Source organism: Lathamus discolor, chromosome 10 (assembly GCF_037157495.1).
Source record: "Lathamus discolor isolate bLatDis1 chromosome 10, bLatDis1.hap1, whole genome shotgun sequence".
In the NCBI taxonomy this organism is placed as follows: domain Eukaryota; kingdom Metazoa; phylum Chordata; class Aves; order Psittaciformes; family Psittacidae; genus Lathamus; species Lathamus discolor.
Genome location: NC_088893.1, coordinates 16,524,782 through 16,550,647, shown reverse-complemented (window position 1 = coordinate 16,550,647; position 25,866 = coordinate 16,524,782). Strand labels below are relative to the sequence as shown.

Here is a 25,866-nt window from a genome sequence, read left to right as displayed (position 1 = left end):
GAGAAAAGCAAACCAGCGTGAGCAGAAGCCCCTCTGGCGCTGCCACCACATACCTGGCTGCTGCACCAACCCTCCCTGGACACACAGCAACCCATCAGAAAATCCTCCCTCTGCTTTCAAGACGGACTCCGGGCTCCTTCCCCCTTGCTGGCTGGCACCCTGAAGTGCACAACACGCACATGCGCCAAACCAAGCAAGGCTCCCTCTCCTCCGTTTATTTCCATCTATTGCAACCACTCAAGAGAACAACCCCCTAACCCTTAATTTTCCACCAATGGAGAGTCCTGAAGCCATGAAACAACTCCCTAAGCAGAGCTTCAAGGTTCCCAAGGATGAGATGGGGGCCCGGCGCTCTGCAGCGGCAGCTTTCCAGGACCTTCCATGTGAGAAGATGGAGGGTATCCATGCCCATCCCAGGTAGCTCCCTGGAGAAGGCGGCTGTCAGCTCCTGCACATGTGGCGTGCAGACACGGCTCCAGATGTCCTCGGGGCCTTCCACAAATATCCAAAAGGGACTGGGAAATGGTCGCCAGGAAGGAGCTGATGGACAGTAGCCAGCAGTGATTTCTGTGCTCAGAGGGTGCTTTCCCAATAGCTGCTAGGATCTGCCATCAGATTGGGTTTCTGACGGGGTAAGACTCGAAAACACATCGAACACAAAGTAAACGCCTGCATTTAAATGGCACCGTTTGTCTAAAGTCCATCCCAGCCAGTTGTTCTTCGTTATTTAGATGCTTTAGTGCTTGGCTTCTGGCTCACTTCTTACAATCCTGGCACAGGTTTTTCCGTGCAGGAGAGAATTCCAATTGTGTTTGTAACTTCAGTGCAAGAAAAATCCCTGTTTATACTAAGGCTGAAACTCTAATATCTGAGCCTCCTGCGGGCAAAGTCAGACTGAGAAAGCAAACCCTGCTGAAGCAGAGTGACTGGTGGGGTATGGGAAACTGAGGCAAGGAGGGTTTAGGAAACATTTGGTGTTGTAAAGCTCTTTGTCTCATTCTAAATCATAAAGATTACAGAAAAATACTGAGTTTGAATGGGTTTGGTAGGCAGAATAATGTCTCTTTGAGGTGACAGGAATACTTGAGATGTTTAATGTCTATAAATGCAAAGCAACCCAGAAAAGCAGAGATCATCACTAGTTTATAAAAGAAACGCTTTCATTTGATGTTTTCCCACATCTATTTAACTATCCCGAAGGCCTCATGGCTCACAAACACAGCACTACAGACCCAGGTACTGAAGATGTAAGGAGACAGCAATAATGGAGAGCTGCTATCACGCAAGGGTGCGAAACAAAGAGCTGGTGCTACCAGAGCTCGGAGCATCCCATTTGGCTGCTGGAAAACATCTGCCATTTGTCAGGACTACAAAGCAAGCAGAGCCCTCTCCTCCTTGATCTCCAGCAATTAGGGGAATTCTGCTGCGCTAATTACCTGGGGAGACAACCCAGGGAGAAGGCAGATAGCGAATGACTCTTGGAGACAACATTTACACCAGCAAGACTGAGGCAGACGTTTCAAGGCGCTGGGAACCACAGAGAATACGGAGCCAAACTTCAGCGAGCTGGAGAGAGCTGATCCCTGTGCATGAAGTTTGGCTAAAAATTATAAATAAACACTTAAAATAATAATATTGTTCTAAAACATAAATCAGAATGAACACAGCAAGAGAGCCTCTGCTGTTGCTGAGTCTGCAGGCGCAGGCAGGGTTTGAAATGCTCGCCTTCCCCCAGTACACATGGTTTGAATTGCCGAGCCATGGAGCAATCGGCCGCCCTGCAGTACCACCCCGCTCTTCCCGCAGCCAAGCCATTATTGGGAAATACTTGTCACATATGAAGTGGAACATCAGGTTACACCGAACGTTTTCACACTGTTTTGTAATACATACGTACGTGCAAAAGCGTATGACACCGTCTCAGCGCGAGATCAAGATGGAGAGAGGAATACAGGTAATCCGGCAGCTGGGAAATTGGGAGTTAAGGCTCCGGAACGCAAAGCCTTCAGAGGTACTGCGCAATAAAGAGGCACAGGGGAACACAATGCACACATCACATAGAATAGAAAAGAGAATAGGACAGGATAGAATAGGATAGGATAGGATAGGATAGGATAGGATAGGATAGGATAGGATAGGATAGGATAGTTAGGGTTGGAAAGGACCTTAAGATCATCCAGTTCCAGCCCCCTGCCATGGGCAGGGACACCTCACACTGAACCATCCCACCCAAGGCTCAGTCCAACCTGGCCTTGAACACTGCCAGGGATGGAGCACTCACAACCGCCCTGGGCAACCCATTCCAGTGCCTCACCACTCTAACAGGAAAGAATTTCCTCCTTAGATCCAATCTAAACTTCCCCTGTTTAAGTTTTAACCCATTACCCCTTGTCCTGTCACTACAGTCCCAGATGAAGAGTCCCTCCCCAGCATCCCTATAGGCCCCCTTCAGGTACTGGAAGGCTGCTCTGAGGTCTCCACGCAGCCTTCTCTTCTCCAGGCGTGTACTGAAATACACAGTGTGAGAGCTGGAGATTGTCACACCCTCAGTCTGCAGCACAGCAAGGACCAGTTGCTGGGCAGGGTGTTTTCTATGGACCAGGTTTGTTTTTAGCCTTCTTTAACTGGATTTAAGAAGATTTGCTCTCAGGCATCCAGAACCTTGAGCTCTTGATGGGCTTTCTCACGGACCCTATGGCAAATACTGTATTTAACAGGAACCTTTCGCACCAGATTTTGAAAGACTGAGCTTAAAAACACAAGGGGGGAAAATAAAAGACTCCTTAAAAATTGGATATAAAAAGGCAGCCAGAACACAGCCACACAACTGAAAAACAAAGTGTTTGGAAGCATGGAGGTTTAGCCTTGCTTTCAACCCACCTCCAAGTGCTGCCCTAAATGCCACATAAACAAGTGTTTCTGCACCTGCTGCATTTTATCTTGCAGCAAAGCCCATGAGGATCCCACCAGAGAAAGAGGCTGAAGCGATGGGGACAAGGGGCCTCCCTGCAGAACATTACAGGCCTGGGACTGACAATAATAAAAGTATTGAGCTGCTGTTTCACAGCGAGCCAACATATGGGGACAGTCTGTCCTGGGCCTGCCTGGTGCCAGCAACATGCAACCACTGCGGCCCCATCCCACATAGCTGGAGAGACCAAAAGGCCACATTCATCACTGGAACGGGGTCACCAACCCACCCGTCCCAGCACCACCAACCTGCCCATCACAGCATCACCAACCCTCACATCACAGCACCACCAACCCTCACATCACAGCACCACCAACCTGCCCATCACAGCATCACCAGCCTGCCCATCACAGCATCACCAGCCTGCCCACCACAGCATCACCAGCCTGCCCATCACAGCATCACCAACCTACCCATCACAGCATCACTAAAATGCCCATCATGGCATTTTGGAGCTCGAATCACACTGGTCCAGCTGCCCAACCCCCCCCCCCCCTCCCCCCCCCGAGGATGCTTCCCTTTTCTTCAGACACAGAAATGTCCAAACCACAAAGGAATTGTGACACCAACTTCTTGTCATCATCTCCCCATTGCTTTGGTTGGACAAATAAAGCAAAACAAGTCAACTCAAAGCAGCACACAGACGCTGAGAACTGCAGCACTGTCAGAGCCAGAGGAGTAATTTTGCTCAGGTTTTTTACCAATGATGGTTATTTTCCACGAGGATCAGGATGTCTCCATGGCCTTGGTACAACAGCCGGGCCCCCTCTGCTGGCCACCAACCCCTGTGGTGTCACCAGTCCTAGACCCCCCAGCTTAGCTCCAAAAAGCCCTCCGGGTCCCATTTTCAAAGTCAAGCTACTTTATAACAACCCAGTTGAGCCCTACAGCCAAATAGGTGAGTGACTGCAGAGCACAAAGCACAAAAGGGGTCAGTTTTGGTTTTGTTTTTCTAGGGAAAGAGTTTATTTTGTTTGCATGTTTTACAAACACTGACTTAGGGCTTTGCTGTAGTTGAAATAATTTAAGCCTTATTTAACTTAAGTGGACCGTAGTCATCTGCTCCCAAACTGCTTTGAACACGTTACAGGTCAATTTAATCAAGGCAGGTCCCCCAACAACAGCCCTCAGCCCCTCAAACCCCAACAAACTTCCACATTGAGTCGCTTCAAGGAAAAATAACGGGTCTTGTTCAAAACAAGGCCAGCCCTGAGCACGCAGTTTGCTCCTGCCACTGCCATGGCTTTGCAGGGCACCAAGTTCCCCTCTTCCCAAAGAGGTACCAAGGGGGGGAGCACTGGTATGATGCTGCAGTCAACATCACCATCAACGGCTCTTTGGCTGGCTTGCTTTAAATCCAGTAATAGAAAAGAACTCTGAAGCTTAGTAGGGTTTCTGGAGGAGGAAAGCCCCCAGCCCAGGTGTTTAGGATACCCCTCAGCTTCCAGCCGCCCATGCATGCTCCCTGCCTCCCCCTGCCTATGGGCAAAGCTTGCAGGATCTCCCTATCTCCCAGTCCCCTCAAGGGGAGAAATCTCCTTCATCAGGGCCTGCTTTTTTAGTGCATGGACACAAACTGAAGCTTAGCTCTCAGTTTTCATCCTGTTGTAGCTCTGCAGCAAATGCCAGTGAGGACCACGAGCTCTCAGGATGTTTCTGGACCAAGCTCTTTCACTGCAGACCAGAAAGGCAATTCAGCCTTCTTCAAGAGAAAGAGGAAAAGAAACACAGGTAAAGATTCCTTTGATTTGCTCAGAAACAGCCAAAAGGCTTCACAACAGCTCAGCAGCACACCCTCACCTTAGCACAGCACTTGGCTCCCCAGCAGTGGTAGCCAGAGGCAGTCACCGATGCCATGTTTCTTACCCATGGGAAATCACTTCTCCTTCCAACTACTTTGACATTCGTTCCTAATGACTGTAATGAGTATTTCGGCAGCACATGGGAAAACCTTCCCCCTCCTCTCTTCTCCCCATCTCTCAAACACAACAACCATCAAACCCAGTGACCCGGAACAGAACTGGGACTTTCCTGGCCACAAAGGAGCCTCTTCAATCCCAATTGCTTTCTGCAGACCAAAGGAAAAGCCTCTTGACCACTTAAGCATATCAGTAGCGCCCTGGCTGCACTGACCAGAGCGAGATGCAGCAGCAGAGCCCCATGAGGCTGACAACAGACTTGGCTGGGCCTGTGCATCGGAAGGAAGAAAACTGATTTGACCACTGGTGTTGGAAGAGCTGAAAACAAGCACGGTTTGCGTCTCAGCTGATGGGTTTGGATACAGGCGTACAGGACACCCATAGGAGCCTTTCGCTAGAAAACTGAAGCAACACACAGAAGAGCATCAATACTGAAATGTTTCCAAGGTTATTATGGGGGGAAAAGTCCATCTCTTTGTCCTGTGTGTACAAACTAATGCTGTGTGTTCTGGTAGGATCCATATCCAGAGTGGCAGGAAAAACTGAGACTGCCCATTTGCCTATTATGCTTCTACAAGTAGCATTTATAATTTGCTTTTTCCTTTAAAACCAGACCTGAACTACGCTGCTCGCAAGGCTCTGTAACAGGCCTGTGCACTTTCCCCCATCAAAGCACTGCACATCTTTCACCCATCTTTCACTGCTTCAGTGGAAAGAAAGGGCTTGAAGTGCCTCAGCCTGAAGCCATTCGTGCCCTTGGGTATGACAGCACAGCACTTAACACAGCATTTCTAGAGATGAGATTCCCTTACAAACTAATCTAAGCTGTTTATTGTTTCCAAGGAGCATGCACTTCCAGGGCAGAACAGGAAGTTTTGACAGTTTAAGAAGTTCATTAAACTCTGGGAGGAAATTTAAACAATCAGTGACAGCTTTCCTGCAGCAAGGCAGCGCCGGAGCAAGGCAGAGACGCTGCAGCTTTCAATTATCACACTTGCATTAAGCCCCAGTGATTTTGTTACTACTTCTAAATTGTTTTGGCCCAACACCCAGGGCTCACAACCGAGTAAAGCTATTTGCTCTTTTATTCTTATAGCCAAATGTCGCTTTGGTCCAAACCTCAAACTCCTTTATCTGTAAACAGGCCAAAGGAAGGCAATGGAAGACATTAGCAGTCCCGAGCTAAAGACAGTGCCTCAGCTTGGAAAGAGACACTTCTCAATGCATCTTGCTTGGTAGGGAGGATTATATAAAATGGGAGAGGAGGAGCTCAGTGCATTGATCCAGTGGGCAGGCAGCTCTTGGGCAGTCTGGTGCTGGCTGTGCCGGTGTGTTTGCACCTACCTGGGGGGCACATGCAGTCTGATGGAGCCTCTCTCGCCGTCCGCAGCTTTGCCAGTCCTTCACCCAGTTTCTGTTTGGAGAAGGAATGAAAAGAGCCATTTAGAGAATATATTATATCTAAATGCGGATCGTGTGTGCATGCCAACATCCAGCACGCTTCTTTCCACTGAGGGGTAATGGTTTCATCCTGTTGCGTTCAGCCTCTTCGGATAACGCCCCATGCTATAGCAGTACATGAGGGATTAAATGTTTCGGAGCAAGTCATCAGTCTACAGCCCTTGCACAGGGCAGGCAGAGAGTGCACAGCCCAAAAATCCCTTGAGCTGAGCACCATGGGCTGGATTCACCCTGACATATGTCCCATGTTCAGATGTCAGCATCGTCTCAGCGTGTTTGGCGACAGGATCAGGCAAAGGCCCCAGGGAAAGCCTCGCTGCATCCCACAGTGAAGCTGGTTCCAGGCAGCCAGGAGTTTATGTACCAGGGTGATATTTGCACTGCAGATGTGGCCTGATTCAGCTGATTTTATACTTAAAATTCAAGCCTTGTGCAGCGTAACAGTTTTCTTTAGGGGAGGGATGAGGAGGTGAAGGTCAGTGCCAGTGACACTGGGGTGCTCTCACACCACCCAAAGCCCAGTGTTTCCATCCCAAAGGTGAAGGACCCATCAGTGAGACAACAAGAAAACATCTAAACTCACAAACCTAAAGCACTGTCTACGTGGCATATTGCAGACAGATGTGAGCGCTCTGCCTGCTCTCTAAGCCAACCGAAATGTTCGTGCCTGCATTTAGGACACTGCCAAGCCTGAGGTAATGAGCCCTGATGACAGGTAGGTTGTATTAGCTCAGGCTTGGTGCTTCGTGGCTGGGGCAGCCCAGCAAGGGTGGGAACATCTCATCTTCACCCACAGTCTCTCTCTATCCGCCAGGAATGCCCTGTCTCACCTATTTACCAAGAGAGAAACCAATAACCTGATAACTGGAGTCCCCATGCGTCCAAGAGAGAAAGCTCCAGGTACTTACTGAATTCTGGGTGTTCAGATTGACTTTTACACAGCTGACAACCCACTCTATGTTTGAACACTCTGGACTGTTCTGGAATTAGGCTACGTGTGAATTAGGTTCTTTTCCTTTTATTCTGGGGATATAATGGTTTTATGTGTTGTTGAAATCCCAGGCGTTCCTCTCTAGCTGCTTGGAATTGATGGTAAGAGGTCCTGAAAGTATCAACACACTTTCACAGCACCTGATAGAGGAATTGCCCTATGATAACAACAAAATGATCCGGCTGCCTCCTGTGAAACATCAGCTTTCCTTGAGGAAAGGTGTCAAGGAAGCATCTGCAGAGACTTTTCTGACAGCCACCTGCAGTCTGAATGTTAGAAAGATGCTCAGTTTTGATCTGTTTAAAGTAATTTGGATGATGAGGGTGCTTGAGGAAATGAAAATGAGCTCTTCCATCCTTTGAGTTCAGCAGGCATCCCTGGGAATAAGAGATCTGAATCCCGGAGCGAGTCCTCTGTTCTCCCATTGGATTGTTCTTGTGATGAAATTGATTAAGCTGGACACTGTCTGCCTATTGCGGACAATAAATCCCTTGGGAACGAAACGGTCCAGCTTTGTTTGCAACAACTGGATGCTTCTATAATCCTCCCGTTAACATTCTCCCTCCAGTATGAAAATGGCACACTCCGAACTGGGGCTTTGATGCAGAGCAAGTGGAGATGCTACCACGTTCGGACCATGCTGTTGGAAATGTTTCAGAGGGCATCAAAGCAGGACCCTGAAGCATGTCCCATGAAAGGAACAGCCAGGGGAAAGGCAAGGCACATTATAATATATAACATTATAATGAGCAATTTCTCAGATGCCTTTCGCAGGGCCAGAAATGAAATCCCAGTTGTCCAAATTGCCTTTCATTGCCTTAACTACACACTCACCCTTTATTATTTCCTATCCTCTTTTACTTGCCACACATTTAAATAACACTGAAAGGAACAGAGCCAGCATGTTGCTGTTGTATTTGCTGCTCTTTACACAGCTCTGCCATAAATTACTCCAGCAAACCCTTAGACTGGTAGATGGAGTAATGCTTTTTGGGCAGTGACAGAGAACAAAGTATGCTGGGTCGTGCACAGAGAGCGTATGGAGCTTTGGTTTCGCTTCTGAAATGTTGTGGCAAACTTCAAAGGAGGCCCAACACAGAATTTAACAGAAAAGCTGACCCCAGGCACCAGTTGATGTTCATCATGATGGAAATACTCCCTCGCTCTCCAGAAACTCAAGCACAGAAAGAAGTCGCCCCATGAGCGAGGAGTCTCATGAAACAGAGAAGGGTTTGGTCAAGAGACAGGAGCTTTCTGAAACGTTACCATACATGAAGAGGTTCATTTAAAACGACTATTAATAGACAGCACAATCACTACCACTCATTCCTTGAATCTGTTCCTCGTTTCAAGGTTTGCTTTCAGTATTGACAAAACATTGGTCATACAAAGCGTTTCAACAAGCTCCCTCTTGCATTAGAAACCCAATTATGCGGTTTTGCTCTGTTTTCCCCTGTATAATCTCCATCTGAGCATTCCCAGTACAAAACAAGCTTTCCACACTTAACTAAATCTCAGCAAGAGGTTGCACATGATCTTAGGCAGTGCCACAGAAAGCACTCCCATTGCTAAGCACTTTTATTGGAGTAATTGGAACAGAACAACTGCCATGACTGGCAGGCTAATTCTTGCCCGGAGAGAAGACGTTAACTGGGCTGTGATCACGCCTGGCGGGCTCTCCCCTAGTCTGGTATTCAGGGGGTTCGCAAAACCACTTCTCAACATTCCCCTTTTACCCAGGCACAGCAATGGAATCGGGCTTCCAGGTGAGTGACTGCTCCCACCATCACCCCGACAGCAACAGGCAGGATGAGGGCTTGTCCCAGCAGCGCTGCCTCCATCCATCCCCCGCGCAGCCCCAGAGGTGCTCACAGCTGGAAGGCGCTGCTGACAAACACGTTTCTGCACGGTGGGGGCTCCATGGCTGTAATGCAGCTCCGTGTTCTGCACCCCACTCAGGCCGTTAACAAACCCCGGTGTAAAACCTTCCCCAGATGTCAGGATCGATCGCAGCGGAGCATCCCGCGGCAGCCCCGGAGCCGCGCTGAGCCGTGCTGTGCTTTATGAACTACTGCTTACACAAGTCCAGCAAACCAACTGGGGGATCTTGGAGCATTTCCTATGGGAGCCCTCCCTGCGCTCCCTGCCTGTGGAAAGCCCCAAACCTAAACACTAGCGTCTGGGGGAAAATACAAGCCTGGGATCAAGTGTAACTTCTCCCGGCGGTACGGTTTAGCTATGGAGAAGGGCACCAGTGTGGATAATCGTTCTCCAAGTGGGAGAAATCTTTCAGCACAGAAATCCTTATTGGATAATCTCTGAAAACCCTGGGGTTGAAAGTGAATTAACTAGTTGCTCATCTTCTCTACCTGCCAAAACCCAGTTCAGCGCTGCTGGACCACACGATACTCTCTGGGAGGCTGTCCAGATAACAGAGATGGTGTTTGTAAATTTCTATCTCGGAAATTATAGTCCTTTGCATTAGAAGGTAAAGAGTATTTAGGTACTCGGGTTATCTTTGCCAGCGAATAGAAAGAGGGACAAAGTCGCTTGTCCTCGAACATAAATCGTAGCCTTTCCATCTGGGCCATTTTCGCTCTTAAATCCTAAGGGCTCTGCAACGCCTCGCCCGTAACGGGCACGGCAGCGAAGAGGGGCGAAGTTTGGCTGCAAAGAGCAGGTTTTACCCAGGGGAAACCGACGCCGGGACCCACAGGGCGAGCGGGAGGCTCCCGCAGCGCCCTGCCCAAGCGCCCGTCCCCGGCGCGGTGCCGCGGCTCCGCGGCGGGACTCACCTCTCGGAAGAGCTGCTCCACGCGGGGCTGCAGCGCGTCCAGCAGCGGCCCGGCCCCGCGCTCCTCCAGCGCTGCCAGCCGGCCCTGCAGCTCCGCCGTCTTGGCGCCCAGCAGCAGGCACACGGCCACGGCGGTGAGCGAGAGGAGCAGGCAGAGGGCGGAGGTGGCGGTGCCCGCCGCGGCTCCGCTGCCCGCGCTCATCGCGCCGCTGCGCGGGGTCCCGCTCGGCTGCCGCCCGCCTGCCCCCGCCGGCGCATCCAGCGCCCGCCCTGCGCGCTGCGCGCCGCGGAAGTGGGTCCGGCAGCTGAGCAGCGACCGCTCTCCTCCGCGAGCCCCGCCAGCCCCGGGTCTTAAACGGAGGAAGCGGGGGGTGGCGGCTCCCCCGCCGCCTCCCCCCCGCGCTGGGGAAGGGGGGATGCTCCGAGCGCGGCCCGCCGCCCTCCATCGGGGATTGCGCGGAGCAGATCCCACCCCTCCGCCCGGCCCCCCCGGCGGGGACCGCTCCTTCCCCCCTGCTCCCCGCCCTCTCTTCCCCGGGGGTCCCGGCGGGCGGCCCCGGGACCGGGGGGCTCCGCTCCAGCCGCAGAGACAGGCGGCATCCGCGCAGGCGGCCGCGGAGCGGGCGCCCTCCAGCGGGGCCGCAGCGGATACCCCCGGGCAGAGCCGCGGACGGGCCCCTCGCTCCCGACGAGCGCGACCCGCAAAAGGCGTCACGCGGAGTTTTGTGCTGCTTGAGCACAGCCCTGACCCGGCCCGGAGAAGGGACTTCATGCCCCAGCCCAGCAGGTCTTCACCGGGGTTAGCAGATCCAAGTGCCATATCTGCCTTAGGGAGAAATGATGCCCATATACGAGCACGAAGCACCCCAGACTTTGCCAACCACCCCTGCCTTTTCCTCGCTGTTAAAGATTTCATCATGTCAGCTCTGAACTTGCCTACGAAACAGCCCCGGGTACCTTAATGCCTGTCTAGACACTAAGCACATGGTATACAAATTCAAAGAGTCTTTGCCTCCTAGCCCAAGACCCTGCTCTTCTTCTAGGAGTAATTCTTTTAGAATAGGTGAGCGAAGCTTAGGACAGTTACAAAATGGTACTAGTGCATGATCCAGTAATCACACTAACAAAATGTACCATGTACCTGGACTGCCAGGGTGCGCGCATTGCAAGCTGCTTTTTGACAGCAGCTATTACCAAACCAGTGAGCCAGGCATATCTGTACCTCTTGCTAACAACCATTTCCTGCTCTCTATGTGCCCAAGGATCAAAGAAAACTCCAGGTTTTTCAGAGCAGCCTCTTCCTTACCTCTCCGCCACCCCCCGCCATGAGCTTGCTGTGACTTCACTTACAAGCCCTGTGAGTTTGATTGTGCACACACAGTAGCATCACTTGGGGGGAGCTTCTCTGGAGTAAAGCCTGGTCTGGCACTCAGAACAGCTTTATTTTGTCCCATCACCTGTGTTCAGTGAAATGTGTAACTGATGTGTTATGGAGGTGGGTGGTGTTGGCGTAGCTGAACTATTTAATGGATTTACAGACCACATTTGCAATGTACAATAGCCAAAAATCTGAAGTGTAGAGAAAGATGCAAAAGGATCCTGTAATTATTTGCCAGCAGCTATAAGGAGTTAGAACTAGCTTCACCCAAACATGAAAGATTACAAACTATCCCTGTTATACTTACGTGTTGAGACAATGGAGGGTGCATGGGTTAAGATTCCTTCTAAGAGAAGGAAAGAATTTAAACAGGTTTTTATAAAGCATAATTGTCGTAGCACATATCTTCTTTAGCAAGTGCAATGCATTTTAATGCAAGGCTACAAGTACTCTATGAAGCATGAGTACGCAGTCTTACCCTTACTAATTCTGACAAACTGTTTTAGTTACAGTTTAATAGTTATAGCAGCACACAAACTTTCCCCCCCATCTGCCTTCGATTTGTGTTGCTTAACTGATAGGCTCAGCCAAGCCCTTGCTTTGCCTCTGAAGGTGTGGGATGGGAAATAATGGGGGCAGAAGGAAGGGTAAGAATTCATTCTTGTCCTCAATCTCCTCACTGAGCTGGATAGTACCAACCATTATGTTTTCTGTCATGCAGAGTAGAAACAATGATGTGAACATCAACATCCTAGGAAGGAGGGTGTCTATTATGAGATAATCAAGCACAGGAGGGGGCAGCGCCTACAGAAGATAAGCTTTCAAAGCTTGTCCCAGCTCTACTCAACCCCCAATATGCATGTCTGGAGCCTCTTGCAAATTAAGCCGCCTCCACATCAGTGAAACAAGAACATCAGCTTAAAATCTTACCCCACATCAAGACTTAGCAAGCACAAAACCTGAAGCCAAGACTCCTGTGGAGCTGAAACAATTTAGTGTTTCCTCCCTTCAGAAAGACTTACATAGTGAAGTCAGGACTGAAAATAAATTGCCAAAACTTACTGTACGTACAGCCAGCCTGAACAAACCCTAGAAGCTTCCCTCCTGCTCAGCAAGCCAACCCTACATGTCAAATGGATTACAAGCGCTGAGCAAGACTAGGAAAGCATCAATTTGAACGCGGAAAAGCAAAAACTACCAAACTGTGTCAAAGTGGCTTAGAAAGCAAGTTCCCTTCTCAACTTGACACCTGAGTTCAGGAGTCACAGCTGAATGTGTCCCCCTCCTTCCTACTTCCAGCCCAATGACAGTGTCTCTCCGTTGCCAAGACTTCGGAATCATCTTGTTACTACTGCAGGAGAAGGGCCTAGATAATGTGACAGTCTGTGGCATAGTTATTTCTCTGCATTTTTCTCCAGGGGCAGTACAACTCCTCTAAAACTCTTCATTAAATTGCTCATCTTTAATGAATTAAAACAAAATTGAAAATACGAAATGTTACTTTTCAGACCTTGACAAAAAATTGCCTATAAATACTTAACACTGAAAGCACTGACAAGCTTCCAGAGACAAATTAGCCAGAGCAACACAGGCTCTTTGACAGAAGGTGACCCACAGAAGAGATCCCTACTGAGAATACACACAACCAGTATTTCAGAATGCTATCACAACATACTATACAGCATGATTAGATAGACTCAGCCCCTCAAATCTTTTCTCTATGATTAAATGGAAGATAGCTCAAATTACTGAATGTTTCAGAACTAGCACAGACTCCTCACCTGAAGTCAGATGTTTAACAAACCCCATCCACAAAGGGAGAGGAGTTACAGCTTCAGAGAGAAAAGCTTTTAAAAATGAAAATTACTTTTATTTTTCACTTACCCATAAGACTACAACTGCTCAACAAGGTAAACGTTAACAGTTATACAAAACATATGGCATTATTTACAGACTTAACTGTACAAAATAATTTAACGCTTACAAAAGTTTCATGCAACCTCTGTTGACTGACACAGTCTAGGAAATCTCCTTGAAGAAGCATAAAAGATTTTTGAATTTACTTATTTAATGGTTCGAAAAAAGGATGCTGCAAAGCTTCATCAAGAGTAATTCTTTTGGCTGGATCGTATTCCAGCATCCTGCGAACAAGGTCAAAGAGTCTCTGATGATCTGTGTCTTGGCAATGCATGAATTCCTGAAAGAAAATAAAGGGAAATATTTTAAAGACATCTTTCACAACCATGAATCTAACAAAGTAATGAAAGTGTTGTCTCCTACCTTTAAAGGCTTACAGCGTCTCCTAACGTAGCGTCCTGCAGAGCTGTGCTCATCCCAGTCCAACTGGTCATGGTGGAAATAATGCTTCCTGCAGAACAAGGGAAGTCATGTTAAGATAATGCGAATGTACTAAGTGAAGGCAGATGCTTTTCTCAGAAGTTCTGAAACACTATGGAAGTTTTCCTGCACACCCCTTTGCATTTGGTACCTAATATTTCTTTATTTATTCACAGCTGTTGTTTATGTTACCATTGTCAGATTATTTAGAAAACAAGAGATGGATGCTTTCAGGTGTTCTACTGAACATTCCCAAATGTCTTTAAAGAGCAGCACTTAAGACTAAAACCAGTAGAGAGGACTACCGTCAGCTATTTAGTTCACCTAAATCTGACCAATTTCTTGCAATAGAGTAAGAGGTAAAAAGAAGCCTGGAAGTCTCTTTGTTGATCTTTAGAATCACATAGCTAACAATGAAAACTTTAAGACTTCTCTTTGAATAATTAAGTATTAGGAAACCTACTTCTGTAATAGCTTACCTGGATTTCTTGATCATGTGAGCTGGCAGAGGCCCTAGTATTCTTTCCATCATAGCCAAGTGCTCTTTACTATCATGTGTCTGCATGGAAAAAGCAATAAATGCATTTAACACCATTTCTACTCTCAGGTAACAAGTCATCTAAAAGCAAGTTGTTCACCAGAATACTATCACAGTATCTTTATACATGAATGCCTTAGATTATTACAAATAGATTATGCAATGCAACTTGTTATACAGCACATTCTACAGTTGTCTCCTGAACAACAGAGTTCGTAAACCAAGTTTTGTATGAGTTTGTTTTCTTTACTCTTAATTCTAGCATTATCTTCAGATTCTATACATGCTTTATCATCCAGAAAGCCAAAACAGATCATCTTAAACAGTCTGAAGGATATATCCAAGACATCACATCTTCATAGATGCCTGCTGTTTTTAAAATCTTATCTATATAAACCTTTAAAAGCCTGTAAGGTTATGCCTTTTACAGTAATAGTTAAGTACATGTCATTAAACAATCAAAATCAGGAGTCTAACAAAAACATTCAGTTTAACTCTATGCACATACCTGGAACACCGTAAATCCCAGGTAATACTCAATTAGAATGCAACCAATACTCCAAACATCACAAGGCTGTGACCATCCCAGCGCTGCAAAATAGGCAAAGTTTTACTGTTTAATATATTCTCAAAACCTGTAATCCACAAAGCACATGCCCTGGTTCCATGCATTTACTGATGCCTATTTCCCCCTCTCCATACCTCTCCCCAAACCTTGGTGGGAGTAAGTGGGTAAAGGAACATGTCTGGACTTCTGTTTTGAGTTTTTACTGTTTACTCTCAAGAATTCCAACACCACCACCCATGAGAGATGACTGAATTACCAGAACCGTGAGCAACTACTCCAGTTTACGGAGTAAACACATCTGAATAAACTGTAACTGTGAGAAGGTTAAAAAGTCTCTACTGACCTAAAATAACCTCAGGAGCTCTATAATGTCTTGTAGACACCAAAGTACTGTGATGTTCGTCATCAAAAGTTGCACTTCCAAAATCAACAACTTTGATGTCTGTGTTTTTCAAAGTGCGTTCATCTCGCTTCTGCAAGAAAATCAAAATGCTGTATTTAAAAGCATGCTTAGCCAAAAGCTATTCATCACATTATCTTCAAGATTCCAATTGACATTAAATGCTAAAAATTAAACCTAGGTAGTAAAACACTCCTTCAAAATACATCAGCTCCTATCCAGCTCAAGCTGCAAGGAAGAGGAGGAGCTGGTAACAGTGATTTAATCTCAATACTTCAAACAGCTGAGTAAAAACTCCTTTCCTCTATTGTTAACCTTGAAGTTAACTTCAGTTAGCTGTTCTCTCTGTCCTGCCTTTTTCTGCCCTTTGGTGCGTACCCTCATTTATATAATTTTAGCTCTAAAATCAGAAAATAAAATCAAGCCTTATGCATAGCCTAGAGGCAATGAAGTCCATGCTGTTTTTCTGTCTCTTGAGTTTTTATACTTCAAAACAAGAGCAACATGAACTTTAATTCCTGACAGTGCTCAAAACGATTTGTGCAGACAAGTTCTCACCCTAACACTGTGTCTTAGTGTTTTCTTAGATTTACAAGACACTGGTCAGAGCAGTCCTATTTAGGGCCTGTGCCAACTGTAACACTACCCAACAGTAAGTATCACATGTTGATGACAAACAGAAAATTCATGTTAGCTGTTAAGTCAAGAACTGCAAAACTGACAGGAACTTCAGCTTCCAGGGTAATCGCATAGAAAGGAAGATCTGACATCAAATGGCTTAAGAAATATGAAGGAAAAAAACCTGGCTGAATTCAAAGCCACTAACACAATGCTCCCTATGAATGCCAGACCTTCATTAAACAGCAAAGAACTTAACTGTAGTGACCAGATGAAAAGCAGAAATACAGCACATCTCAAAGAGCACAAAACCCCCCAAACTGCAGGAGAACAAACTCTATCACTCAACATTTCTACACGTTTTTTAGAGAAGTTCAGATGAAGACAGAAGTAGCCCAATTCAAGTTGGGAGAAATTAAGAACAAACTTACCATTTTGGCATTGTACTTCACTATGTAATCAGACTCCACAAACAAGATGTTCTCAGGTTTTAAATCTGTATGAGTTAGTTTATTATGGTGTAAAACTACAAGGAAAAAAGAACAGTATTCCAAAATTAATACATTATTTCCTAAAGGAAAACAAACATCAAATACATTTGATAAGAGTTTTGAGTTCTACTTACAGTTAATAGACTGGCAAATCTGATAAGCCATATTTCTGATGTCATTAATATGAAACGGCAGAAAGCTGTTTTCCTTAATAAAGTCGTAAGTACTAAGTCCCAGTAACTCAAATACAATACAAACATGGCCATGGTGATCAAACCATTCCAACATTTGGACACAGCGGCTTAAAAAGAATAAAAAGAAAAGTCAATTTATGAAATAATTATCTTCTACAAATTCTTAGTATGCTGAGTATTCTAATTTCATACTTACAAAGTGCTGCTTGGATCCATGGTGTTCAAGTGTTCCAACACCTGTATTTCTGAACGGGCTGCCTCTCGGTATCTACCAACATTTTTCACAATTTTAACTGCTACGTGCATTCCTCTCCTTCAAAAGAAAGGAAATCATCACAAGAAGTCAATTACTGTTAAATACCTACAACCCAGGAAGACTAAAGGTCAGAGAGAATTATGAGTTGGATTAGGGGAATCTAACTGAAGCACACTGCACTCAACTAGAACTGCTTTTACAAAGAAATGCAGTATCAATCTTTCCTTTGTCAAATACTGATAGTATATGCTACTTTAACTACATAGTCTTCTTATCTAAGGTAGAATAAACATGAAGAATCCAGCCACAAGATTACTGATGAATGTATCAAAGTTCTCATTTGAGGTAAGTACTGAAAAAATGTGAGATTTTTTTCTGCAACTTGCACAACTTGTTGTGGCTCTTTTCCAGTACTCCTATGGAACCAGGGGAACTGAATCAATTCTGAAGTTGAGATTGAGTATTTTGTACCAGTGAAAACTAAACTGCACTCAGTGTAACATTCAAACAATAAGTCTATTAATTAAATGGAACACAGATATACATAGTTCATTCTATTCAATTCACTCTCAATCTTTAAATGTCTCTGTAGAACTATTTAGATTCTAAGGACTTGAGAACACTGTCTGTCCTTACAACAGGATCTCAAGCTCCTGAACACTTAAGTTGTGAAATGACAGACCAACCAACCAAAGACAGAGGGAAAAAAAACATTAGAACCATGTCAGAGAACTGCAGATATATAACACATGGCTAAAACAATGACTTTTACTAACTACTTAAAACTTCTAGTACATACAGAAGTGGAAATAAAGTAATTTTCTTCTCCTCCACCAAACATGCCATCAGATGGAAATAACCACTCCATCAACAAATGACTGGATACTGCAGTACTGTGCATTCAGAAAAACTTCAAAGGATAATACTGACTATAGGGACTGAGGAAAGAAATTTACAGCTCAACCAATTCCAAACAACTGCTTTCAGGAGCCTGCTGTCACTAAGAACCAAAAATACTTTTGCAGCATCTCACTGCAAAATCTTCTGAAGTTCAGTCTCCCAAATCAATTCTAAACTCTTCATATATCCTCACATTCTCTAGTTATGGCAACAGCACTTGTAGAACTAACAGAAAAACATGATGAAGCAAAACATAGTTCTCCCTCTTCAAAAAGAGCAGCTGACATCTTAGGAATTAGCGGTTTGCACCATGTGGTTACACAGTTTGGGGGGAGGGGAGAAGTATTGTTATAAGCCTTACAAAGAGCAACAGTAGAAACAAAAAACATTTACAGTATTGGAAGAGATGACTGAAGAGCCTTAAAAAAGCTTACAAGGTAGCTCTCAGAAACAAAACAATTTCCTTCTTAAATATACTGCAACACTTCATTTGAATTGCAACTTTCCTTCAGGGAAAACATCTCTGAGCCTTCATTTCTGAGCTAAGAAGCATCTTTTGTTATGAGATCCCCTTATAGAGATAACCAATACTTACATATCATGATCTATACACTCCACTACTTTTCCAAAAGCTCCTTCTCCTAAAGTCGCAACAATTTCATCTACAAAGAACAAACACAAGTTAGAATTATAAAACTACTTCAACAACAACAAACATTATTAATGTAGATTTAAAAATGTGCCATTACAAAAGCATAATTACTTTAAATCTCAGCATCTGAATGCATTATCTTAGTGGAACAGGTGTCATGAAAAAGTTAGCAAAAAAAAAATACCTATCTCTTGTTCTAATCTCAAGATTCATTTACTAATTGGAACTTTTTGAACACAGTATTTAAATTCTATAGAAAAGAAGATATGCAAAAAAACAAAAAAGCACAAAAAAAAACAGAACAAAAGAGCAATGAAGATTTCTTTAGCCCCCCTCCTCTGACATACTATACTAAACAGATTTTTTGCTGAAAAGTTTTTTAAAAGTGTTGAAAAATGTTCTATACATCTTGCTCTTAGAACGTCTCCACTTTCACAGATCAGGTGACCCTCCTCATCATCCTCTACACTCCTGGATCTTTTCCTTCGGTGACTCTTCTGGAAACGGCACCAAGATCGTCCAGCCAATCAATATATCAGAGTGAATTCAGGGCAGAATACGCAATTCATTCAGCGGGGAGATATTCAGGCATTCAGTTACACACCAGGCCACGAACAGTTGGCAGGAGCAATTTCAAATTCAGTCCCCAGAAATTCACAGGGCACAGTTTATGTTACAGAAGAAAAACATGGCAAGGAACAGATTTTCAGATAAATACTTAAAGTGATAAAAGCAACAGAAAAAAACAACACAATTTTGTTTTTCAAACAGTGGCTTAATTGAAGACAGATTAAGACTGCAACATCGCTATTACTAATACTCTGCTAGCAAATAGCAAAAAACAGCATTTATTTACATATCTAAGCTTACAGTCAGGTGAAATGTTTCTATTATTAGAACATACACTTCATGTAATCTAAATATAAAAAACTACCAAGTAATTTTACTTCCCTCATGTTTAGAGAGAAGAAAAATTACTCTGAAGTCCTTAATTTGCATTGTATAATCCAACACAATTTGCTGTTTCTATTGCAGAAATGGGACAGAAAACACATGGAGCTGAAGATGCATCACTGGGCAACACGTCAATAACGAGAAATTCAGAGAGCATGCCTTCAAAGAAGGCAAGCAGCAAACTTATCCCATCTTCAGTAACACATTAACGGCCACTGGCCAGGAACATGGCTTATCAAAGTTAGCTGGAATCAGGTGTAGAATTGTTCTTATTGATTTACCAGACATGCACCTTTCATACTTCCAATTAAGCTAACATTAAAAAGGCATGTCACTTCAATTACTTTCAGTAACAGGATGGATGGCACCTCAGTCTACCAGAAATAACATAATTCACTATGTTCTAAAACTCAAAAGTTGACAATTGTACTCTGAAATAGGATAGTTACCTGTCTTCAACTTTGAAACAGCATTTTTCAGATTAATCCCAGTGTATAACTAGTACTGATGATAATCCCACCCTCCAACCCAACACTGATTCAAACTTCTCAACTAAGAACATACGCATGTGCTCACAAATGGACTCAACTACACATTCCTTTTAAATAATATTTCTTAAAACACTGTGATCAGGAACTGTAGCTCTAACACTCACTTAAGAAGTCCGTTACCGCTAATTCATTAATAATAAAGTTAAAAATTACTCATACCGAATGCGACTGGTGACTGGAGCAATGGTGTCTCTTATGCTTCCTTTTATGACTACTTTTCCTGCTCCGACCAGAGGATTTGCTATAGTGATGATGGTGACTCTTTTCATAGTCTCTGTGATAATGCCTGTGGTCATATACTTCACAGAAGTCATTTCTGTATTCCTCAACATATCTCCGGTCATGATGGTCTCTTTCATTTATGGCTCTATCGTCCAAATAATGACTGAAAATATATTTTAAGTGAATGTTCTCCACTTCCAAAACTTGAGGTTCCAACAAGATAAGTGACTTGAGCCGAGTTACAGAGTTAAATAGTATCTGACTTTACACCAAAAATGTTTTCTAATTGACTCCCTCCCCAAAAATCATGAAGCTTTTGATGTTACTTTATTAGGAGTCTAACAATATTGTCAGTCTCAAATACATAGCAGCCATCCACATGAACAATATACCATGTCCACAGCGTATAGTTTGCACAATAAGCAAGGAACTTGGACTCCAGAAGAAGCAACACTTCCTAAAATATACTAAGGAACTCCATTACAATCTCCAAAGTCATAGGATAAAACACTCTTTGTACAGCCATAATCTCCTTCTATGCTTTCAAAGTGTTAAAAATAAAACCTGGAGACTGGAAGAAGTAGAACTGTTCTTAGTGCTCTGGAGTAAACATTAAAAACCTGAGTATCTGGAACAAGGATATTCTGCACAGAAAAATAACCTTTAAGAAAGCCACTGAGGCAAAGAGCTCTTAAAAGAATTCCATGGAATCTTATCAATGAAAAAAACACAATAGGAAAACGCATCTTTCCAGTGAAAGCAGTATGGGAGAAAAAGCAAACCACCTCCAAATTAGTAAGAAAAACTTGTACTTACCATTGTATTAAATGATTAAACAAACCTTATCTCCCTTTTGTTCACGTTAAGTAAATGAACAGGCACAGTTTTTACTTGAAATTTAATACTGGATATATTCAATATCGATACCTAACTGACAGCAGTGAAACAAACTAGGAACATTTACTTGTTTTATTAAAGAATATCTATTCTGTGGTTCAGGTACTGTGGTTACAAAACCAACTATCTCTAGTCTTAAGTGAACCAAACGCTAAGGAACTGCCAACTCTAGGCACTCAAAAACTCTTATCTTGAAAATGTATCTATTTTAGGCACAATAAGAAACATTAGTGCTACTCAATCCAGAGTCTTATACCTTTCTGAAATGTGATTTGGTTTATAGTGCTTGCTTTCTCGTCCACTGCTCTGGGACCTTTTCCTGCGCTTCCGGCTGCTGCTGTGCTTCCTTTGATCCCAGCTCTTTCTGTCCTCCCATTCGGGACAATGGGATTGTTTTGAATGCCGCATCTGCCACTGGAAAAAAATGTGTCAAGAAAACAACACAAAAAACAAAACATTAAACTGGTATTTGTAAATGCGAGTATATCAACTGTACTATACAGTACATAAACTACAGTAGTTGGATTAAATATGACAGAACTATAAAGAACCATTTCCTCAAGTAAGTCTTTTTCTGAGTTTCCCCCACGTATGATTTTGGTTTGGCAAGTAGATGTAGTATTCCTAACACTGACACACTGTTACAAAACTCAAATCAAGATTAAATAGGCCAACTCATCTTCACTGAATAGCTTCAAACATGTCATTAAAGCCTGTTTTAAATAAACTCTCAAGTGACTAAACAGAATCATTTCCTTCACCTTCTGCTGGAGAGAGACCTTACTCTTAAAACATCCTCTCCAACAACACCTGGATTCACATGATGCTGTATCTAAGTTACTACCTGGAAGTATGTACTATCAGTCTAAAAACTTCTCTCAGAAATCTGCTTACAGATCACTCACTGTTAAACAGACACTTTTTAAAGTTCTAGCAACAATCACAGTAACTCTGTTATATTAACACAGAATCTGGAGTACTGCGAGCTAAGCCATGATTTTTGAACCCTGCTAACACACAAGTACGTGGGTGTTTTACAGTTCAGCTGATTCACTAAAGACAAAAACCCACCAGCTTCTGTTGCTGGATGCTATATGCAGGAATTCTCTGTTCAAACAGGTACATGCACAACTGAAATGAAAAAAAAAAGTAAGTAAATACAGAGCTGTAAAATTAAGAGTATAACAAAACCAACCATTATTTGTTACTCTTCTTTGGCAGGAGTTTTTTGAAAGTAAGAAAAAGCTTACATATCTGTTTCAGTATATTCTGAAGAACGAACTAACACAAGTAAAAGTTTCTACAGTCACTGGACACTATAATTAGGAATTTTTTTAGTGCGACGTTTGTTTCTAAATTACATTTCTTATTGTGTAAATTTATGCAGAACTACTGGTTTCCTCTATTACCAACTGAAGGTACAATGGAAGCTTTCAGAACATGGCAATGGCAAGGCTGTTTTGAAAAAGAGGTTTTCTAATACTTGTGTAGTACCTGTGACAGGCTGGTAGTTAAAAAAAGACCATGAGACACCTGCACCAATGTTTCTTAACATAAATCTGTTTTTAAAATAGAAATATAATGCAAACAACGTGGCAAACTGTGCAAAAATAGGTGACTGGTACACCCCTCAGGTGAGTCACAATGTAGGTCTTAAAAATTTTTTATCCCCTTATGATACATTAAGAAGCAATAAAAACAATAAATTTAATAAAATAAAAATAAAAATCAAATGCCACACAAAAATGCCTGGAGGAAGACAAAATTAAAACCCATTACTGTTTCATTTGTATCCCTAAATTTTTTTCTTATACAGCTCCAAAGCCATTTTCCTCTATTTTCAACCTACATAACTCAAATTATGCAGCATACCCAGGTTTCAGTTATTCTACTTTTGAGGTGAAGAGCTCCTCACATGCACTCAGCTCCCCACACACAATTATAGGTTAGTTGAGGATTTTACTTATGATTGCCTTTTGTCCTTCACGATTCGGCTGAAGGCAGGCTGCACTAAGGCTTTAAACCGGACAAATACCTAAATTAAATCATCAAAGTGTTCTGCAGAAGAGAGCTTGGGGGTGGAAAGATGGATATCTGACACTAGAACTAGGTTTAGCTGAAGACTAACTTCACGACACTCAAGTGTACAGAGTACACTGGAATAAAGATAGAAGTTGCAAATTCTGTCCCTAAAGGAGCCAACTAAATGCAAATGAGGGCGAAACTGTTAACTGGTCTGTGCAAAACCAAAGTCGTCACATTTTAAAGTAGGAGCCACCTTAAAAATTTTTTACTATTATGCACTCCCTGTAAATTTATGCACCGAAGACTTATGTAATACTGGCAGCGAACATAAACATATGCATTCCTATAACATACGGTCCTAATCAATATCACAGGCCGTTTTCATTCCCACATTTTGCCACGAGGTTTCTCAATTAGGAGCCGCGGACCTTTTGTAAAAGATCCATACGTAAAGCCCCTCAGGAACGTCACAAAAGCCCTACCATAATCTGCTTCCACAGCAATTTCTAGATGCCTCTCGCAGAAAACTTGGCAGGCCGTACGAACTGGAGGAACTCAAAAGGTTTTATTCCTCCGAGATGACTAAAGGCCACCAGGCCAGGCCGATCTAAGCGCCTGGGGTACAGACGCGCAGGCCCTACATAAGATATCACGGCCGTCGGTGTGGAAATGGACTTCGTGGCCCCGGACTGGGGTTATGGGTGTTTTCTACCGGCCTCGAGAGGCCCCTGGTGCCGCGGGTGGGGGAAGGGGAGGAAGGCCTCGTCTCCGCCGCCATCTAGGCAGGCGCTGGACGCCTCTGTGTAGGCCGCGCTGCATAACTGACCCGCACAGCCCCCACCCCGACCGTGCCCAACGCAGCTCTGCCCGCTCCAAGCCCCCTCCACGCCTCCCCAGAGGTCCTCTCCGCCACGGAAGACCTCATCGGGGGCTTCGCTACCGAGAACCCTTACCCCACCTTAACACCTCCTCCACCAACCCCTCACTCAGGGCTCTATGCTTATGGCCCCCAGGCCGCAGAGACAACGCAAGCGGCCTCCCCTCACCAACCCTCCAAGCCGCCTCCGCTTTCCCGCTGCTTTGCTCCCCCCCCAGAAACGGAAGAAAAAGAGAGGAGAAAGTTAAACGCGAAGAGCCGCAGGGAGAAGATTCACCTCCGCCACTTACAGCTGACACAAACGCGAGGGACCGAGCCCCGTGTCCTCCTTGCGCGCACAAACAAAATGGCGGCCGCGCCCGACCGCCGAGAAACTGCTTCCTCCTCTCCTCCCTCTCCGTCTCTCTCCCGGCTCCGGTGCGACGTGCTGTCAGACGCAGAGGACGTCAGGCTGACGTAGAACAAAGGCCGCCCCCTAGTGGGGCTGGGAGGAGAAGAGGCTCCGCCCCTGAGGCGTAGCGACCGCGGTTGTCATGGCGGCCGCTCTGAGAGACTCAGAGCGGAGGCCCGGGCCTGGTCTTGGGCTTTGGCCGCTCGCCTCTCCGAGGCAGCTCCAAACGAACTGTGGCCGTGTAGGGCGAGGAGCCAAATTCATGTAGGGGATCAGGTTCAGAGGCTACCACAGACCTGCAGGGCAGCCCTCCTGTGGTGCTGAGCAGCACCAGGTGTGTGGAGCAGCCCGGAAGTCACACCTGTAATTAATTCCTCTTCATAAACTCACCCAGCGCTTCATTTAAGTGGTTTGGTGCCCAGGTTGGTTCCGCTGTTAGGCCTTGCTTTGTGCTCATGATGGTTAAGATCAGGTCACAGGTTAAGGCCCCGAGGAGCCAGTCCTGAGTGATGCTAACACGCTGTACGGTATAAACCGTGTCGAATCGATGCCCTGTCCAAGTCAGCCACTTGAACCTGCCCTCACTGCCGTGAGGAATTGCTCTGAGCACTAAAAAGAGAGGATGTGCATTGCAGAGTGCAAACAAAGCCATGTTTTCTGGTTCTGGGACAGGCCCAGAGAGAGCACAGTGGTGGCTGGGCTGCCTGCCTGCCTGCCTGTGGGTTATGCTGCTGGTGCCATTCCTGGTTCATACCCTTAGAAACGTACTGTGGTGAATCAAGCTCAGCTATGTGCTTCCAGCACAGCAAATAACTTCCTTGATCCAAGAAAACCAAACTCCTGGTGTCACAGGTCTTAATTAATGTAGTACTACATAGTGGAATTGATGCAGTCCTCTTCAGTGGAATAATATTATTACTGTAGCAATCATTCAGAGAATTGAATAAGCCCAAAGAGATAAAGTAAATTTAAAGATCTTAGTAACGAAAAGCAAACCCAAAATGAGGGGAAGGTGGAACTGACACACAAGCTTCAAATGTATGAACTCACAATGTTTTACCTGGGGAAAACTGCAGATCTCTGAAGGCTGGTAGATAAATTGAAGCATTCCCAAACTCAGTGACTCCCAGAATAATTTTAGCAAGTTTTACCTTGAATACAGCAAAATTTTACAACTGAGACAAAACCCAGAATATCTAAGGCATAGTGTCCCTTTTATCTAACAATGCCGGTGTCTTTTTAACGTCAGTCCCCCAAAGTTTTTAGCACATAGTACTAAGATGAAGACACATTTGTTTTTATGGTTTTAAAATTTTAATTAAAATTTGTTTGCCAGTGAGCTTAAGAATTTAAACATTGTTTGCACTAGAGTGAAAATCCTGTTTCTCTTGTTGGGTTACATTAGTTTGGGTGTTTTTAGAAGAGAAACTAATAGGGAGCTCTTTATAGCCACATGGTTTTAGAAAACCTCTTTCCTCAGA

The 25,866-nt window shown here is 44.6% G+C and overlaps 1 protein-coding gene across 3 annotated transcripts; it reads right to left on the bottom strand.

The window, feature by feature from the left end:
* Positions 1-13,362: 13,362 nt before the first annotated feature.
* On the bottom strand, positions 13,363-24,435 carry CLK4 (CDC like kinase 4). Of its 3 annotated transcripts, none has more exons than XM_065690418.1 (14): positions 24,272-24,435; positions 22,164-22,223; positions 21,349-21,506; positions 20,133-20,358; positions 18,875-18,965; positions 18,412-18,478; positions 16,857-16,973; positions 16,601-16,767; positions 16,407-16,501; positions 15,301-15,430; positions 14,898-14,980; positions 14,331-14,410; positions 13,795-13,882; positions 13,363-13,711 (listed from the first exon to the last, which is right to left on the bottom strand). In XM_065690418.1, exons 2-14 carry the CDS (start codon positions 22,215-22,217, stop codon positions 13,574-13,576), a joined length of 1,494 nt encoding a protein of 497 aa, XP_065546490.1. In that variant the 5' UTR covers positions 22,218-22,223; positions 24,272-24,435; the 3' UTR covers positions 13,363-13,573. The 3 variants fall into 3 exon arrangements, with proteins under 3 accessions (XP_065546490.1, XP_065546489.1, XP_065546491.1); XM_065690417.1 differs by having other exon boundaries at positions 24,285-24,435; XM_065690419.1 differs by lacking the exons at positions 18,875-18,965; positions 21,349-21,506; positions 22,164-22,223; positions 24,272-24,435 and having other exon boundaries at positions 20,133-20,146.
* Positions 24,436-25,866: the final 1,431 nt, after the last annotated feature.

What these genes read in the sequence shown, in the direction of transcription:
- CLK4 (XM_065690418.1), bottom strand. Translation starts at nt 22,217, where the DNA reads ATGTACCTGTTTGAACAGAGAATTCCTGCATATAGCATCCAGCAACAG. An exon ending in AGCTCCTGAGGTTATTTTAG is followed by an intron (nt 14,981 to 15,300) that starts GTCAGTAGAGAC and finishes CCTATTTTGCAG; the next exon opens with CGCTGGGATGGTCACAGCCT. An exon ending in GACGCTGTAAGCCTTTAAAG is followed by an intron (nt 13,712 to 13,794) that starts GTAGGAGACAAC and finishes ATTTTCTTTCAG; the next exon opens with GAATTCATGCATTGCCAAGA.